Below are 16,383 nucleotides of genomic sequence, written 5' to 3' on the forward strand. Positions count from 1 at the left end.
GGGTTGAGATAAGAACAGTTTAATAACTAAAGTAAAATAAAATATAATACTAACTAAGAACAATAATAAAAATATAATAATAATTGTAATGAAAAGGAATATAACAAAAAAAAGAGAGAAATAAAACCCAAGAAAAGACAAGTGATGCACAATGCACTTGCTCACCACCTGCTGACCGATGCCCCAGCAGCAATCCACCCCTCACGGCCAACTCCCCCCAGTTTATATACTGAGCATGATGTTCTATGGTATGGAATATCCCTTTGGCTAGTTCAGGTCAGCTGTCCTGGCTATGCTCCCTCCCAGCTTCTTGCACACCTGCTTGCTGGCAGAGCATGGGAAACTGAAAAATCCTTAGCTTAGGATAAGCACTACTTAGCAATAACTGAAACATCAGAGTGTTATCAACATTATTCTCACGCTAAATCCAAAACACAGCACTATACCAGCTACTAGGAAGAAAATTAACTCTGTCCCAGCCGAAACCAGGACAGTGAGGAACAGTTGCATTTTTTAGCACTGACACATTGTGTGAAGTTAGGTCTCAGCCTGTTTTACTGGCTGGAGGATGAATCAATGACAAATGCAAGTTTGAAAAACATGACTTGCTGTAACTTTTTTTTTTTAATTGTTTTGCTTGAATACTTTTTCGTGACAGTAAAGAGTGGTGTAAGGATGGCTAATCAGAGAGGTGAACCAAAAAAAGTGTAATGAAGAAACCAGCTGCAATTGTCCCAGCTCAGTCTGGCTAACTAGCATCTTCCACTGTCGTTTCTCCTTTATTTTTGGAAGTCCGCCTCTTCCTTTTCCTGTGTATTGTTTTCCTTGTCGTGCATTTCAGACTTCCTTGACCTCTTCATTGTTTCAGACATCCATCTCGTTGTCTATCTAAGGTCCATATACATATGGTAGAAACTCCTGGGATCCTGGAGTTGTCTGTTTTTCTTACCTAAATTTCTATGACTTGGGAATGTAACAGTCCACCCTCTTCTAAATGATACTTCTCTTGGTTGCTGGAAGAGATTGCTAGAGAATAATGGAGAAGTGCTGTCCAAATCTGGCACTGATCTGGCATAGTCATTTGTATGCCAGTGATCCAGGGAGGGAAGGACTAAGTGAACTTGGAAGTGCTGCCATTGATTTATCTGCACGTGTTGAATTGGTCATCACTAGCAAAATAACCTTTATATAGAAACAGGTATTTTATGACCTACTCAATAGCTGTTATTGCTAAATAGTGACTCTGCTGTAACTAACTTCAGAATCTGAGCCTTACCAAGGTTTGCTAGTCTTCTGAATAATTATTTGTAAAAATTATAAATTAGTTTGTTATGAGCATCACTAGAATATAACAGAGCTTTGATGTTATTTGCTATACAGAAAAAGGTGAGACCGTGCCATACTCTGTGCTTGTACTTCAACTAATAATTGCTTTTCTTTTCTGTACAAGATTAATGCAGTAATTGCAGTTGTTATAGATGCCATAATGTGTTAACTAGATGTATTCAAAGACGTATTTTTGGCAAAAGTGGGGGTGGGTGGACAGAAGCCTCTTCTTGGTTTATGGCTTATAAAGCTGTAAAATGTTTTTAACAATTAAAAAAAACCCACACAGGCTGAGGTTGGCACTTCTGGATGTCATCTGGTTCAACCCACCTGCCCAAGCAGGGTCACCTGAAGCAAGTTGCTCAGGGCCATGTTCGGTCGGGTTTTGAGAATCTGCGTGGTTGGAGACTCCACAACGTCTCTGGGCAACCTATGCCAGTGTTTGAACATTGAAGAACCCCAACTGTTTACTCTGAAAAAATCAGGGGAGGGGAAAAAAAAAAGTCATGAAGGACTTCTGGAAGATTTGGAGATGTCTATTATGTTTTCCAGTACTTTTGTATGAGGAGCAAAATTTCTAAATTTTAGCAGAATATAAGCTTTCCATAATGTTAACGGGTCATCAGTAGGTGTTAGCAGAGGAATATTTGTGAACCGGCTGCCTGGTGTTGCTTCCTTTGCTTTTCTGGATTTTTCTTTTAAACTCCATTTTATTTGTTCTCTCTTCCAGACACAGATTCAGTATCTAGTTAGTTGGAAAATAAGGCTGCTATTTAGCTGTCAGCCATTTGAAAAGAAGAAAGGCAGCCTTCTAGAAAATGCTTTCCTGGATGCTTCTGTATTTTTTTTTATCTTTTAGCTATCTAAATAGGAGACGTGGAAATGTGACTGTGTATTTTATTAAAATTTCTGTGTTCTCTTTTTTGCAGGTCTGCTATTTCTGTTATGTGTATCCCAGTTACGAGAGGTTTTTTGTGATTTCTGAGCTTGATGCTGTCAGCCTCATGTGAAAAAACTAAAACAAAAAGCAAGCTGATTTTTTAGAAAGCAAAATGCCGCGGAGAAGGAAAACTGGTGGGAGTCCTTCTCGGAAGAATGGCAATTCTGACAGAACTGCTGTTGCTGTATCCCAAGGGGACCCAAGCTGCTCAGTGTCACAAGCAATGCATAGTGTCAGTAAGGAAGAGCTCTTCAACAGCATGTCAGAGATGTTTTCTGACCTAGATCCTAGTGTGGTTTATATGGTTCTGTCTGAATGTGATTTTAAAGGTAAATAATGTACAGTTGGCATTCACAGTTTTGTTCCATATGCAGACAGCTCTTAACTAGGGCGACTCCAGAAAAGTTGGTGTGGGTGTTGCAAGCATATTTGTGAGTTTAGCTTTTAATGAGTAGGTGAGTCATAATATTTTGAAATTTTATAGCTCTTTCCATGCAAGATTCTCCAAGTTTGACAACGTTTCTGTGAGGCTGGTAATTTGCAGTAGCAGTGTGCTCCATAAATGGAGGTACAGTTTAAGTGGCTTGTTCTGTGACACAGAGCAGGCAGTGGTAGAGTTGTGAGGAGAATCTGTTTTTTCCAGTTAGTTTCTGTGCCATATCTGCTAGATGCATAAACTGTTTCTGCAGGAGGGGTATTTTGTGTTCTAGATCACAATTTTTTAAGACAATGGTACACCGTGTGTGGTCCTGGCAGCATGTGCTTTGCCTTAAATACTTGAATTGAGCTTTTGTTTTACTTTCTATTTTCCACTGTCATCTTGTCATCTCCACTGGGGATTAGTTTTCGCAAGATAAATTCTGTTTGTCATGTTGAATTCTCTGCAGCCTTGCTTGGACTGTGTTTCTTCCCCTGTATTCTGCCAAGCTACATACCCACCTCTCCTGGCAGACTATTTTCATGTCTGTGCCCAGTCCTTCCCATGCTTTTGTGATTTTGAAATTCTTCTATATACAAGTTCATTCACTTACAATAAAAGTAATGGAGGAGATGCTGGGTAGCAACATCTGAGGAGTTACTTGGCAGGGGAATATGTCATATATGGAGCATTTTGATCAATCTGTATTCATATGATCAGATGTGATTAGCTGAGATTTTTCTAAGAATATTTGCAAAGAAGGCAGAGTTTGGCATTTTTTTATGTGTATGAAAGCTAGGTAGCCATTAAAAGGACTGCTTTTATTGCCGTTTTTACCTTACCTAAATTGTATGGAGTTCATAACTTAATAGCTCTCTCGCATTTGTTGCTATGATAGTTGTTCCTTTTAAAATTGAAATTGATGGAATTACTGATTCATGCTTTGAACTGTTAATAAGACTTACCTTTATCAAAATAAAAGATTTATCTAGAAGCTTATTGGAGAATTCAGTGAACATGCTGAGTTCGTTATTGTGTTGTACTATTAAAAATGGTTTAAAAACAGTAAGATTAGCATCTTTTCATATGAATAATAATAAGTTGCTCTCATATAGGAGAAGATGGAAGGACGAGGGAGATTTTATTTAATGTGTGCAGAAAGAGTTGAACTTTAATGGATTTAGACTTTTTGCTGCACTGTCTTTCAGGAAAACAGCTTAGCATTAGGGCTCAGATGACACTTGTGCCAGGTTTTAATTTTGTTCATGTTGATCACAGGCAACCTATACTCCATTTAGTGGCTTTACAAATAATTAATGCAGATTAATTTTCCAGGCTATACTAGATATGACATTTTCAATTGGGCCTAGCCATAGTGAACATATTTTGCATACTTTTATCTCTTTAGTCCTCAGTAGTGTTTTTCAGTTCACTTTACGCTATTTCACCTATATGAGATCGGGTAGAAATAAGTATCCATTTAAACACTCAGTTCTGATATTTTTCCAGTTAAACTTAATAATTTTTAGACACTATTTCCTTAGTAATTTTTATGCTTATTAGGTTATTATTTTGCAATATGTCTGTATTGAGTTCTGCCTTTACCTCTAATGAGAAACAAATCAAGAGAGTTGCAGAAGGTGTGTTAAAAGATGAATTGGTGAACTATCTTTTGGTTGTCTCTTTAGTTGTGATAAATCCTCCTTCAAGTAAAAAAATTGCATTCACATCAGCTTGTTTGTTCAGTTGACCATGTTTATTCTCTTTACCTTATTCAACAGTAGAAAACGCTATGGATTATCTCCTAGAGCTGTCCACCCATGCCAAAGGAGTAGCATCTTCAAAAACCTTGGGTTTTGATTCGGTAGCATCATCACTAGCTCTTGTTAATCAGCAAAGATCTGTTGCAAATGAAAGAATGGGGGAAGGTACTACAGAACAAAGTAATTCTGAAGAAGAAAAAGTGGTATCACCTGATGTGCAGCTGACTGAAGAACTGGATTCCTTAATAGAAAATGCCTTTCAGAGATACAGCTTGAGTGATGAATTGCCTAATTCTGCAAATGACCAAATAGTACATAAGCACTCTGTGGAACACGATGGCTTTAATGAATTTCCTGAGTGGGAAAAACCTGATTCAGGTTGCAATGTCCTACTTTTTCCACAGCAAACAGGGACAAATAATGAGGTTTTAGAAAACTTCTGCTGTTCTCAGCCACCAGCAAGTCAGCTGAGCGTCCAGACAAGCTCACCAGCTGCATCAGACACTTCTGCACAGATATTGGAAGATTCTGATTTGTTAGAAATAAATGTTCAACATGATGTAGCTTCAGAAGTCTATAAACAATTGAATGGAGAAATACCATGTGGAAATTCTGAGCAGACACAAGATACTGTTTTGGATCAAAAAAGTGTGACTGCTGCTTCTGGTGAGTCCTCCCAAAGACCTCTGGAACTTGGAGTAGCTGTCACTGGAAATCCTAATTCAAGGTGCCTGGACCAGCACGAAGAGGTAGTGACTGCCTTTAGCAGCCACCAGAGCACTTCTCTTCCAGAGGCGTATGTCTCTCTTGAAACATCCAGTTTCAAAACACCAAAAATTGCAGATTTGCAGCAAACTCAGCAGGGTTATAACTTAAATTTTTCTACACCGTCGTGTCACCCTCAACAACACTGGAATCTCATGGCTCCCGTGTTTTATCCATCCAGTGGAAGTCACAGCTTTGTAACTCCTGTGGCTGTCAGTCCAGGGCAGTGGAGACCTGTTTCAGACTATAGGACTTTGGAAAAAGGACTTTTTTTTTCCTCTCCAGTGGTTTCAAATGTCTGGGATAGCAACCCTTCTCTGAAGGTATGGGGAAATCAAGATAGAAACTCAAAATTGAACCTCTTGCAAGCACAGCAGCCACCTGTTTGTCACATGATGAGAAAAAAGATGCACCTTACAGGTCAAGTACTTGTCCTTCTCAGAGGTGTTCCAGGATCAGGAAAATCATATTTGGCAAGGTAGAACATCTATATTGTGAGCTTCTAAAAAAAATTGCTTAATTGTGTACAGGAGGAGACAATTTTCTGACATTTGTAAATAGTTATCCTTATACCCTAATTGCCAGCCACATGGTACATGCAGCATGATGAGTAATAATAATTGCAAAGAGCTGAGTTGCTTGCAGCTCCTTGACCTCTAGTGGAAATTGAAATAGGAGGGGGTTAGCTTTAATTTCTGTCGCTGGCCGAAGGAGTTCATGTCAGCAGAGGGTCACTGCAGTAGTATTAGGTCTGCTATGTTCTTCCAGTTCCTGTTCATTTTGGATGTTTCCTTCCAATAACATGGATGGAAATATGCCAGCTCTTTATAGGCAGAGATTCTTCTTCCACTGTTGGAATTCTTTTGTGTAAGTAGTATGTGTGGAGCTTCTTGGGTTGAATTCTTGATTTCTTTTCTAACTCTCCAAAAGCCTGGATTGAGCTTAGACTTCTTTGGCTGGCACCTGAAATATTTGGTGCAATTACGACTGTATGTGTATTTGTCAGTGTGAAAGTATGTCACTAGATGTAGATGGGAAATATTTCCCTTGTTTTTAAATGAGACTTGTAGGGAACCTCTGTCAGCTCTTTCCCCTAGATATCCTCAGCCTTTGGAAAAGGAGGGAAATTATTATAGACTGTCTTTGCCTGGAGGGTGATTTTTTTTCCCTTACCTAAATTTGCTGCTTCCATTCCAAATAATCTTGGTTTCGTGCAAGAGACCATATATGTATGGTAGCAGATACCAGGGCTGGGGAGGAGAAGGGAGAAAAGCTATTTACTTCTTGATCTTTCACAGGACTTTGCTTGAGGATAACCCAGGTGGAATCATTCTTAGTACTGATGATTACTTTTATAAACATGGACAATACCATTATGATCCCGATTGCTTAGGGGAAGCACATGACTGGAACAGGAAACGAGGTGAGAAATAAATAAGGGATTAGCTTGCTCGTTTACAGTTCAATGCTTGTGTGCTGTTTAAAAAGCTGCCTGTCTTGTAATGCCTGTCTCACAGGATGAGCATTTATCCCATCATAGAAGTATTTTTTAATATGTGTGTGGAAAAAGAATATGAGCACAAACTCAGAAGTTATCTGTGCATTGTTTGTTTTGCAATCAAAAATGCTAGTGTCTTTGTCAAAAGGCTGTTTTGTCCTCAGATTTCGTCATGGTATGTATTTTTGGGTTGTGTCCCGTTTGTGGAGTGATAGTATCTACCATCTCCCAGAAGTATTTCTTCTGAGATGAGCCATTATATATGCATGTGCAATAAGTAATGAGGATGTTGATACATATAACACAGATATTTTCCTGCTCTTGATTATTTTTTTCTCTGGAGCACTAAATTGTTGGCAAATTTAAAACAAAATTATAAGAGCAAGACAGAATAAATGATTTTTTTTTTTTTCTTTTCATAATCAGCCACTTTTATAGTGGCTCCCACTAAGCTCACCATAGAACAACTTTCTTTAAGCTTTTATTTGCTAAATTTGAACCATGATCACTTTTCTACTGTCAAATTTCTTACCAGTGGAGAAATGGGTTAATAAGAAATGTGTGATTCAACGATAACTTTGATTGTTCAGACGCATTGTAACATAGCTACAGAAACATGGTGCTGTATCTCAAAGCTAGTGATTCTAAACATTTCACTACTGTGTATTTGAATTACAATAATTCTTTCGATTTTTCATATTTTATACAGTTTACAGAGTGGACTAATCTTAAGACTGTTATAAAGCCAAGAATTTTGTATGCAACAAAGAAGTCCACTTTAAGGTGATCATGTAGTTTTTTTTAGTTTAATTTACTGATTAATTAGTCATCTTGGTGCATTTTACATCTGCATTTTCATTCCTTGAGTATCATACATACGTTAATTCAAAAGAATAATGCCATATCTCAGTAGCTTTATATGTGAGGGGCGGGTTTCTAAAATAAAAGAATGCCTTGAAACAGATCTAGCTGTGGCAAGAGTTTTTTACACAGTGGTTAATCATTATGGATTATCTACTTAAAAAATATTACAAATTTAGAGAATTAGTATAAATGTTACCTGTCCACTCTATTATAATGAAATTAACTATATCACATTCTCTTGTACATGTGTGTCTTTCAGCCAAAGAAGCGTTTGAAATGAGAATCTCTCCTATAATAATAGACAACACAAACATACAAGCATGGGAGATGAAGCCTTATGTTACTTTGGTTAGTATTACAATTTGATCAAAGGGATTATTGACCAGCATGGCAACAACATATGTTTTAAAATGAGATTGTCTTTCTCAGTCTAGCTGTTATTCCACAAGGAAGTCTGGAGTAAAAAAAAAAAAAGTGTTACATGGAATCATATTACCCAGTGTCATATTCTGTGTGTATGAGTATTGACCTGGCCTGGTTTCCAAGTGACAAAGCCAAGTGCTTTGCACTTGGGAGCAAAAATAAATATTGTTGAAGAAACTGAATTCTGTTCCTCTTTTATATGATCAGTAAAATTATAAGCTACGTTCAAAATATAATCAGCACTAATTAATAAGAGTGATGTTTGATGGTCCATGAAACTTGAAAACTCAGTCTTAGTTTCATCCTAAATATGACATAGAGGCAGATACCAGCTGACCAGTTGGAGGGCTGGAGTTATCAAATGCTGCTAGCTTGCTTGAAGTTATGCAGATTTACTTAATAATTTTTATTGAGGTGATGTAATCAAAATAATGCACCTGCACTATTTTATGTTAGTAGTGTAGTGCTTTTATTTAGTGACTGAAAGTGACCTGCTTTTATTTAGTACTAAGTAAATGCAATCTACATTTAACTTCCAAAGTTATATTTAATGATTTAAATAACTTGGTGAACTCTGTTATAGGTTTCTCATACTCCAGTTTTCTGGAGCTTCTCATCTTTTCGCTTAATAGTTTCTAAATGGGCATCAGCACTTTTAGGCTCTAGCTCTTATTTTGCTATTGATTATTCGCCATTTTGGTTGGTAGTTTTAATATTTTTTTTTTATGCTTACAGAACTGCATTATTTTATAAAATTGGTTCTGATTAACAGAAGTAATATATTGGAAGAAATATTATGAAGTAGATCTGGGATTTCTCCTACCATGGTATAGAAACACATCAGAGTCTAGTATGTAGAACTGACAGCTTTTGAGCAGATAGTCTACATATGCTGCATGTGGTAATGGATTAGCGAACAGTGGGACTTAACACAGATAATTTTTATTAATAGAATTTTTATTTTATTATCCTTGCATTTATTAACAATTGTCAGATTAACAGTTCTTTCATAAATTAAGTCCTTGATTTTGCTGTATACTGAAATAAAGAAACAACAAAAGTTCTTCAGGAAGTGCAGGGTTTGGTAAGGTGATAATTTTTTCTAAAAACAGGAACGGGGAGAAATGGTACAGTACTTACAGTGTTTCTCCTGATTAGACTTTGGGCTCCTTTTCTGTCATGAGACTAGACCGTATAAGGACCATTTACTTGCAGCCAGCTCAAGTTTCCCATATGGCAGGAAGGCTGTCCACAATAGCTGTGTTAATGTAACTGAATTGCTTGTTTTGGAACTGGCTCACATCTGGTCAGCTCTGAATGTGAGCAGTGAGCTTTCCTCTGTCTTGGAGAGGCTGTGTAGACATATGCATACTGTACCTGGAAAGAGGAGATGTTCTGCAGTCTTGACTCAGAGGAAGTAGAACATTTAAAGGGATGATATAAAATAGTGTTGTTGGGGTTTTTTTCTGTCATCATGGCACACATTTAGTTTTACAGTAAGAGATGCATATACATGTTTTTTAAAATCTCCATTTATATAATCAGAAGTGAAACACTGAACAAAAGTATGTTACTCCAAATTTTAATTGGTTTTGAAAAATACAAAAAACAGCTTTAAAGAAGCAGGCTATACATGTTGTATGCTTTTTCATAGAAATAAGAAATGGATGTTGTGGCTTGTTCTGGTTTATATGTGTTTTATTCAGGCTCAGCAGTTCAAATACAAAGTCATGTTCCGAGAACCAGACACTTGGTGGAAGTTTAAACCAAAAGAACTTGAACGGTAAGAATGTAAAGGAAAATTTCATATTAGATTGTATATCTTTCACAGTCTATAAACTATGATTTTTAAAAAGGTATCACTTAGTACAGTGACTGGTGAGGTTGCAAGATATCAGTCAAGATTTTTGCGACAAGTAGCTTTTTAATAATTTTTTTCAACAATATTAACTTTTGTGGGATTTTATATGTATTATGAGATTTTTTTTTTCTGTGCCTTTATTCTAGTTACATACAAAAGTTGCTACTAGCAATAGATACTATGTAATGTTTTCATGATTGCAATTCTTTTGCATTTGAGGTACAGTGACTGCTCCTTTGGGTTCCTGAGGTTGCAAAAATTATGTCAGGCTGGGGCTGTTGTTGCATCCAGCTGGTCTGTTGCCTTACTTGAAATGTTTCTGCTATCACTCAGTTGAAGGCAATCAGCGCCTCATGGCCTGAGAGGGACAAACCCCTGTGTATCACCGTTGTTGTTTACCTCTTCTTCAGCAGAACCTTCTACACAGTCACAGAGCCATTACTTAGAGCCAAAATAGGCAGGACGTAAACCCTATGTAAGTGAATAATAAAGTAGCTAGAAAATTGACTGGATGCCAGGTTCAAAGGGTGTGATCAGTGGTTCAAAGTCCAAGAGGAGGCTGATGTTCCTCTGGGATGAATACTAGGGCCGCTACTATTTAATGTCCTTTTTACGAGTTGGATGTTGGGACAGAGTGCACTCTCAGCAGATCTGCAGATGATACTGAATTGCGCAAGAGTAGTTTGTTCAGCCTTAAGATGAGAACGTTAAGGAAGGATTGTATTGTTGTCTTCTGAGAGGTTATAGAGAAGGCTAAAAAGATCTCTTCTGAGAATTGTTCAGGGATAGGACAAAACAAACATAAGCAAGTTGGAACTTTGGCAATTTTGATTACATAAAAGAAAAAAACCCAAAAGTTACTTTGAGGGTGGTCAGGCACTGAAAGGGTTTGCCCAGAGAGTTAGTAGACTTTAAGTCATTGAGGATATTCAAAATTTGACAAGACAAACCTCTGGGCAGCCTGATCTAGCTGTACCTCCTCTGAGTAGGAGGTTGGACTACGTGACCTCCAGAGGTCCCTTTCAACGTAAATTATTTTGTGATTTCATAATATCTGTTGTCATCTGAATTTGCATGCTTAGCTTAAAGTTGGCCACTTTTCAAGCAAGGTAAGGAAGATTATTTTGTTTCCTAAAATAGAGCTTAAACATTTTCTCCTGTACCTTCAATTTCTGTTTTGCCATCCTTGGCAGGATTCACTTGTTCTAGGTGGAACTGCTGCACAGCACAGTGCTAGCTGGTGTTTAACAGAGTCAGTGAAAATTTCTAGCCAAAGGGTGTCCAAAATAATAGGTGAATAGGTTTTCTTCAAGGCTCCAGGAGTTCTTAGTTTAGCAAAACCAGAGAAGGAAGACTGAATTCAGAAATCTTCCGTACCCAGTTTGATATCCTGCATCACTGTCAGGATCTGATATGGTGTGTTTCTGATACTTACTTGAAGAAGATGCATTATTGGTACAGTTTTAGATTTTAGTATTAAGCAAAACATCCTATTACAGAACAGGGCCACCAGGTGGGGTGGAGAAGTCAAGTGGAGCAGTGATTTGTCTGAGATACCCTGTTTGGAATGCCTTAGTGCACTGATACAGAAAGAATTGCTGTTTCATAGCTTTTGCCCTGGCCCCCTGAATTCTCTGGTTAGTCTTGCTGTAAACTTATTAAATTATTATTAAATTATTCTCTTCTCTCATTGTAATATACAAATCTGAAATGTTTCTTTTTCAATTTATTTTTTTTTTAAATTCATAGGCGAAACATTCATGGTGTATCTAAAGAAAAGATCAAAAGAATGTTGGAACGGTATGAACGCTGCCTTACTGTTAGTTCAATATTGGAGTCTTCAGTCCCAGACAAATCAGAAGCTGCTGGCTGGAGTGAAGATCCTTGTCAGGAGGAAAGCCATAGGTTAGATTCCTTTACTAGCTTTGTAGCCTCAAATAAAAGGCTAAAAATTCAAACTTCATAGCAACGGAACCTCGATAATGCTGTTGAACAGTGAATGCATTAAAAAAATTAGTTAAATAATAAAAAGAAATACACTGCATAGTTTTCTTAATTTTTAAGAATTTCAGGATTTCTAGAAATGAGCAGTCAAAGGGATCTAGTCAACTTTCCAATGCTTTTTGAAAATCTCCCAGTATGGCTGTGTGTTACTTTTCGATAAGCCAATCTTGATTGACTTTCTCTTACCTTAGAAATGTGCTGTTGGATGTGTGTTGTAGATACAAAACACTTAAAATCTATAAAATGCTTTTCAGAAGAATGTAGTCCCAAATACAAGCAAATTACTATTTTTGAGTCTGTGCGTTAGTATTAGATGATGTCTTTGTGGTAGAAGGTGGATTCTTTGTGCAGTAGTAACAAGTTATCTGCTTGCTCTTGACTATATTTAATTTAGACTTGTCTAGATTTATATTGGTTGTATACACGACTATTTTGTAGTGGCATTTGTATATGCATTATAATAATGCATAGGAAATCAGATTTTATTGTAGTTGTTATTTCATTTGGGTTTTGCGTGCTTAATGTATTTGAAATGAAGTGGGCACTGATAATTAATGGAATGTAGTTGAAATGGCATGTCCTCTGCTAGTTAAGTTCTAGACTTTGTTTAGCATTGAGCCATCAGGAGAGAGCAGCAGTCATTAAATAAAAGCATATTTACCAGGTTTGCTGATCTGAAGGAGGAAATGTGTGGCAGCAGAGTGCTTCAGTACATAACTGAATGCTGGGAATGGGGGACAATAGGCTCCTGAGAAAGTATTCTTAGCCCCATGCTGAAGTGAAAAAGGGATACTTACCAAGGAAAGTTCCACTTTGCTTAGCTCCTTCCTTTTTTATAAAGGAGTGTTGAGGTTAGGGCTAAGTCATCTTAAATTTGTTTTCCTCTCACTAGAGTTCTCCAGCTGGATGATTAGTGTCCTAAAAGGTGTTTTCTGGTCTGTAATTTGAAAATACTAAATAGCCACGCCAAAATTAAAAATGTGCACAAGTGCTTAAAGAAGGTTTGAAATGGGTTTATCTTTCATTCCAATTTGTCTTTCAGAAAGAGAGAGGCACATTCTGATGTAAAGGAAGAAAAACCTTGTGCTTCTGATGTGGAGCCTCTTGAATTAGCTGAAGATGATAAAACTTTTCCCAGTACTTCTCTAACATTAGAAAGTAACTGTGATCCTGAACACTTTCAGAAAGAGGAAAAAGAAATGGAAAATAACTCAGTGGAACACAGTTCTGAGAACAGCACTGTTCAAGATGACTTGGATGTTTCTTTATCAGATTGTGTAGAGAAAGAACTGCCCTTGGAGAAGAAAGAAGAAAAGGGAGAAAAAATAGAAGAAAATACCAAACCAGAAATAGATGAGTTTGATGTGACCACGACTGAAGAGACTGTGTGCTTGCATACAGGTGGAGTTGAGGAACACAGCAATAACAGCATTCTCAAAGTTCAAACTGAAGTTGAACAATCTGGCGAAATACGTACGGAACCAAAATCAACAGAAAGTAGTAACATAGTGGAACCAAGCAGTTCAGCTTTTGACACGTCAGGAAAACCAGAACTACTAAACTTTCTGGGTGACTGGCCTGTAGAACAAACAATGGGACAGAGAGTCAAAAGAGCTAGAAGACTAGAAAAATCTTCTTTGAAGAGCGATAAGGAAGGTAAAATTCCCAGTCAGCAGCATCCTGAGTTAGGTAAAGAGCAAGCAGGCCTGCCTGGGACCTGTAATGTTGAAAAAGGACATGACAAAGAAAATCTAGCCTCTAGCTGTTCCTCTGTTAGTTCAGATAAAGTTACACCGGAATTGCAAATGATAGGACATTGGCCTGCCTCAGGCTCATTAGAACAGAGACAACAAAGGTCAAGGAGAATGAGAAGGACAAGTCTAAATCAGTCCGATGAAGGTAGAAGTACTGAAGGTGACATTAATAGAAATGCTCTTGAGACTGTAGATGTGCTTCATGGCACACCTGTGAACACTGCAGAGCAACTGGATGCAAAGAGTTTGCATATGCACCAACCTGAAACAGTAGCTAGTGAAACAGTAGGTGAGAAAAAACCCCAGCAAAATAAGAGAATGAGGAAACATCACAAATTAGCCCTCACTTTTACAAACAACAATTTGCCTCATCCCAAAGAAGAGGAACACTTGTCTATGCTTCACACAGCAGAAGAGAAACAGGACACGTGCTCACTTAGACAAAAAAGTAGCCATTCACAGACTGAATCACAGGACTTTGCTATCCTGTGGAGATTAGAAAAGAAAATGCTTTTTCCTGAGATTACCAAAGTGTTGCATGGCAGACTAGACGGCTTCAAACCCAAAGACGTAGATAATGCCTCAGATTCTCAGGAAAAAATACCCTATCGAGTTATGTATGATAAAAGTACATTTGTGGAAGAAAGTGAACTTATCAATATTGATGAGTCTGAAAAGCTAAATATGCTGTGTAAGCTCTTTGAGTCTGTTTCATTTGAAGCTCTGAAGGATCTGTATGAAAGATGTAACAAAGACATAGACTGGGCCACAGGTCTGCTGTTAGACTCTGATGAAAAGTTATGCAAAGATGTTGATACTGAATGCTTTCAAGTAAGAGAAGCTGAGCCAGTTGTTGCAGACCTTGATTTCAAGGCAAGTACAAACTATGGTGTGAATCTCAAAGGCTGTGAACAAACGCCGCAAATAACTGGGGCTGGTGATATCTCTGAGCCTTCAGAAGACAAGAACTCATCACTCAGCATTGCAGAAAGTAGGGCTACCAAGGCAACTGTGACAGATGCTGATGTGTCTGACTCGTTGACTGCTACCTCATTGAATGATTCGGTGGAACTGAAAAATTCTGGAGATGCAGCCCCTAGAACTGATGCAGGCAGCTCAGCAGCAGGTATCATTGAGCCGTCCATTTCAGGAAAGCAGCAGATAGACTCTGAGAGTCCTGTTGAAGAAACTATAAATAAGCCATCAGTCTCACAACTTGATGCAGGTTTCTGTATACCCATGACTTTGCCTCATAGTCCTAACACAACTTCTACCAATTTGAAATTTGAATTAAATAATGGAAGTGACAGTAACCCTTCAGAAAGCAATGCAGAGAATACCAAAGTGACTGCTTCATTACTGGAAATGGATCATGCACCTCTGGTTGGTCCTAGGAGTGATAAAGAACTGGAGATGGATAAAGAAACCCAAGGGAGTTCCAGGGAGATACATGGTAAAGAAGAAATCGAAACCCCAAGCTGGGATGAAGCTAAGGCCAAGATACAAAGCCCTATACCAGCATCACGTGCAGCCTTCAATATAGATTGCCTAGAACTAACATTACCTCCTGAACTGGCACTCCAGTTGAAAGAAATATTTGGGCCTGTTGGCATTGATGCAGGTATGGGCATAATTATATCCATATTTTTATGAAAAAACTCAGTTTGGGTAAGAAAACCTTTCTTCCTTTGCCTTTGCTTTTTTCCCTTCATGCTTGATTTTTAGGGAACAGATTTACACAATTCCTCCTGATACTGTTGTTTGCTGTTGTTAATCCAAAAATGGAACTGAACTAAGCATGGCATAAAATATAAATGCAGTAGTGCTACCTTTGTCTTTTTGTACATGCACATACTTTAAAATCATGAAGAAAATATATTGGCTTATTTGCATTTTGAGCAACAGGCCTCTGAGCCTATATTCAAACTCTGAAGGGATATTAAGATGATGAGGAAGATGCCAATTATGACTGGTTAGGAAAAAAGAAAAAAGAAAGCTTTAGGCATCAGTTACATTGGGGAAGAAGATGATGAATGGTTTAGAGAGAAGATAAAGTGCGGCTATACTTAAAAGATGAAAACAGACTAGTCTGCTGAGAGACTATGATGAAGGAAGCCATAAGCAGCTTGAACATGCATCACAAAAGTTAAAGACTGACAGAAAAAGGAAGACAAGAAAACACAAGGAATATATAGCTTGTTTGTTTTCTCTCCTTTTTTTTTTTTCTTCTTTTTTTTCTTTTTTCTCTTTTCACTTGAAGATTACTTGATGTGAAACCCTGGATACCTGATTTATTGGTGGATTTGACTGCTGGTCTCTTTGTCTCCCATGCCTACCTCCTCCAAAAAAAAAGTTTGTTTTTGATAGCAGAAAGGTGTTTTATTGTGTCTGAAATATGCCCTGCCTTTTTATTTGATACATGTGTACTTCTTGCCTTTTTATTTTTGAAAGGGTGAGAAACAGTACCAGAAAGGTCTTTTAGGGAAAAGATGTATCGTGATCATACCATGATAATTCCTGCCGTTTGCTTTAGAGTTAGAGGGGATACTTGGAGTTTGCTTCTCTGAATTTGTGTGTTTGAAAGGAGGGATATGACTGCTGTTGGGCAGTGGCGAGTATGTTGTGTTACATAAAAGCAGTTGCACGTGAATTGCAATAAAATAGGGGGAATCAGTTTCACGAATGAAACTGTGGTTGTAAATTAACAGTGGCTTTGTGAAAGAAGGTTCTGCTAGAAAAATGGAAAAAAGGAGGAAAAATGTAGTTG

The 16,383-nt window shown here is 37.7% G+C and overlaps 1 protein-coding gene across 1 annotated transcript in view; it reads left to right on the forward strand.

Moving 5' to 3' along the window:
- Window positions 1-16,383, forward strand: part of N4BP2 (NEDD4 binding protein 2) — a 42,441-nt gene that overhangs the window by 11,666 nt on the left and 14,392 nt on the right. Inside the window, exons 4-10 of the mRNA XM_050896680.1 lie at window positions 2,256-2,595; window positions 4,466-5,690; window positions 6,511-6,635; window positions 7,834-7,922; window positions 9,704-9,780; window positions 11,608-11,763; window positions 12,905-15,237. Coding sequence (XP_050752637.1) covers window positions 2,379-2,595; window positions 4,466-5,690; window positions 6,511-6,635; window positions 7,834-7,922; window positions 9,704-9,780; window positions 11,608-11,763; window positions 12,905-15,237 — 4,222 coding nt within the window. The 5' untranslated portion in view covers window positions 2,256-2,378. The remainder of the gene's footprint in view (window positions 1-2,255; window positions 2,596-4,465; window positions 5,691-6,510; window positions 6,636-7,833; window positions 7,923-9,703; window positions 9,781-11,607; window positions 11,764-12,904; window positions 15,238-16,383) is intronic.

The sequence above is a fragment of the Gymnogyps californianus genome, chromosome 4 (genome assembly GCF_018139145.2).
Source record: "Gymnogyps californianus isolate 813 chromosome 4, ASM1813914v2, whole genome shotgun sequence".
NCBI classification, from domain to species: Eukaryota; Metazoa; Chordata; class Aves; order Accipitriformes; family Cathartidae; genus Gymnogyps; species Gymnogyps californianus.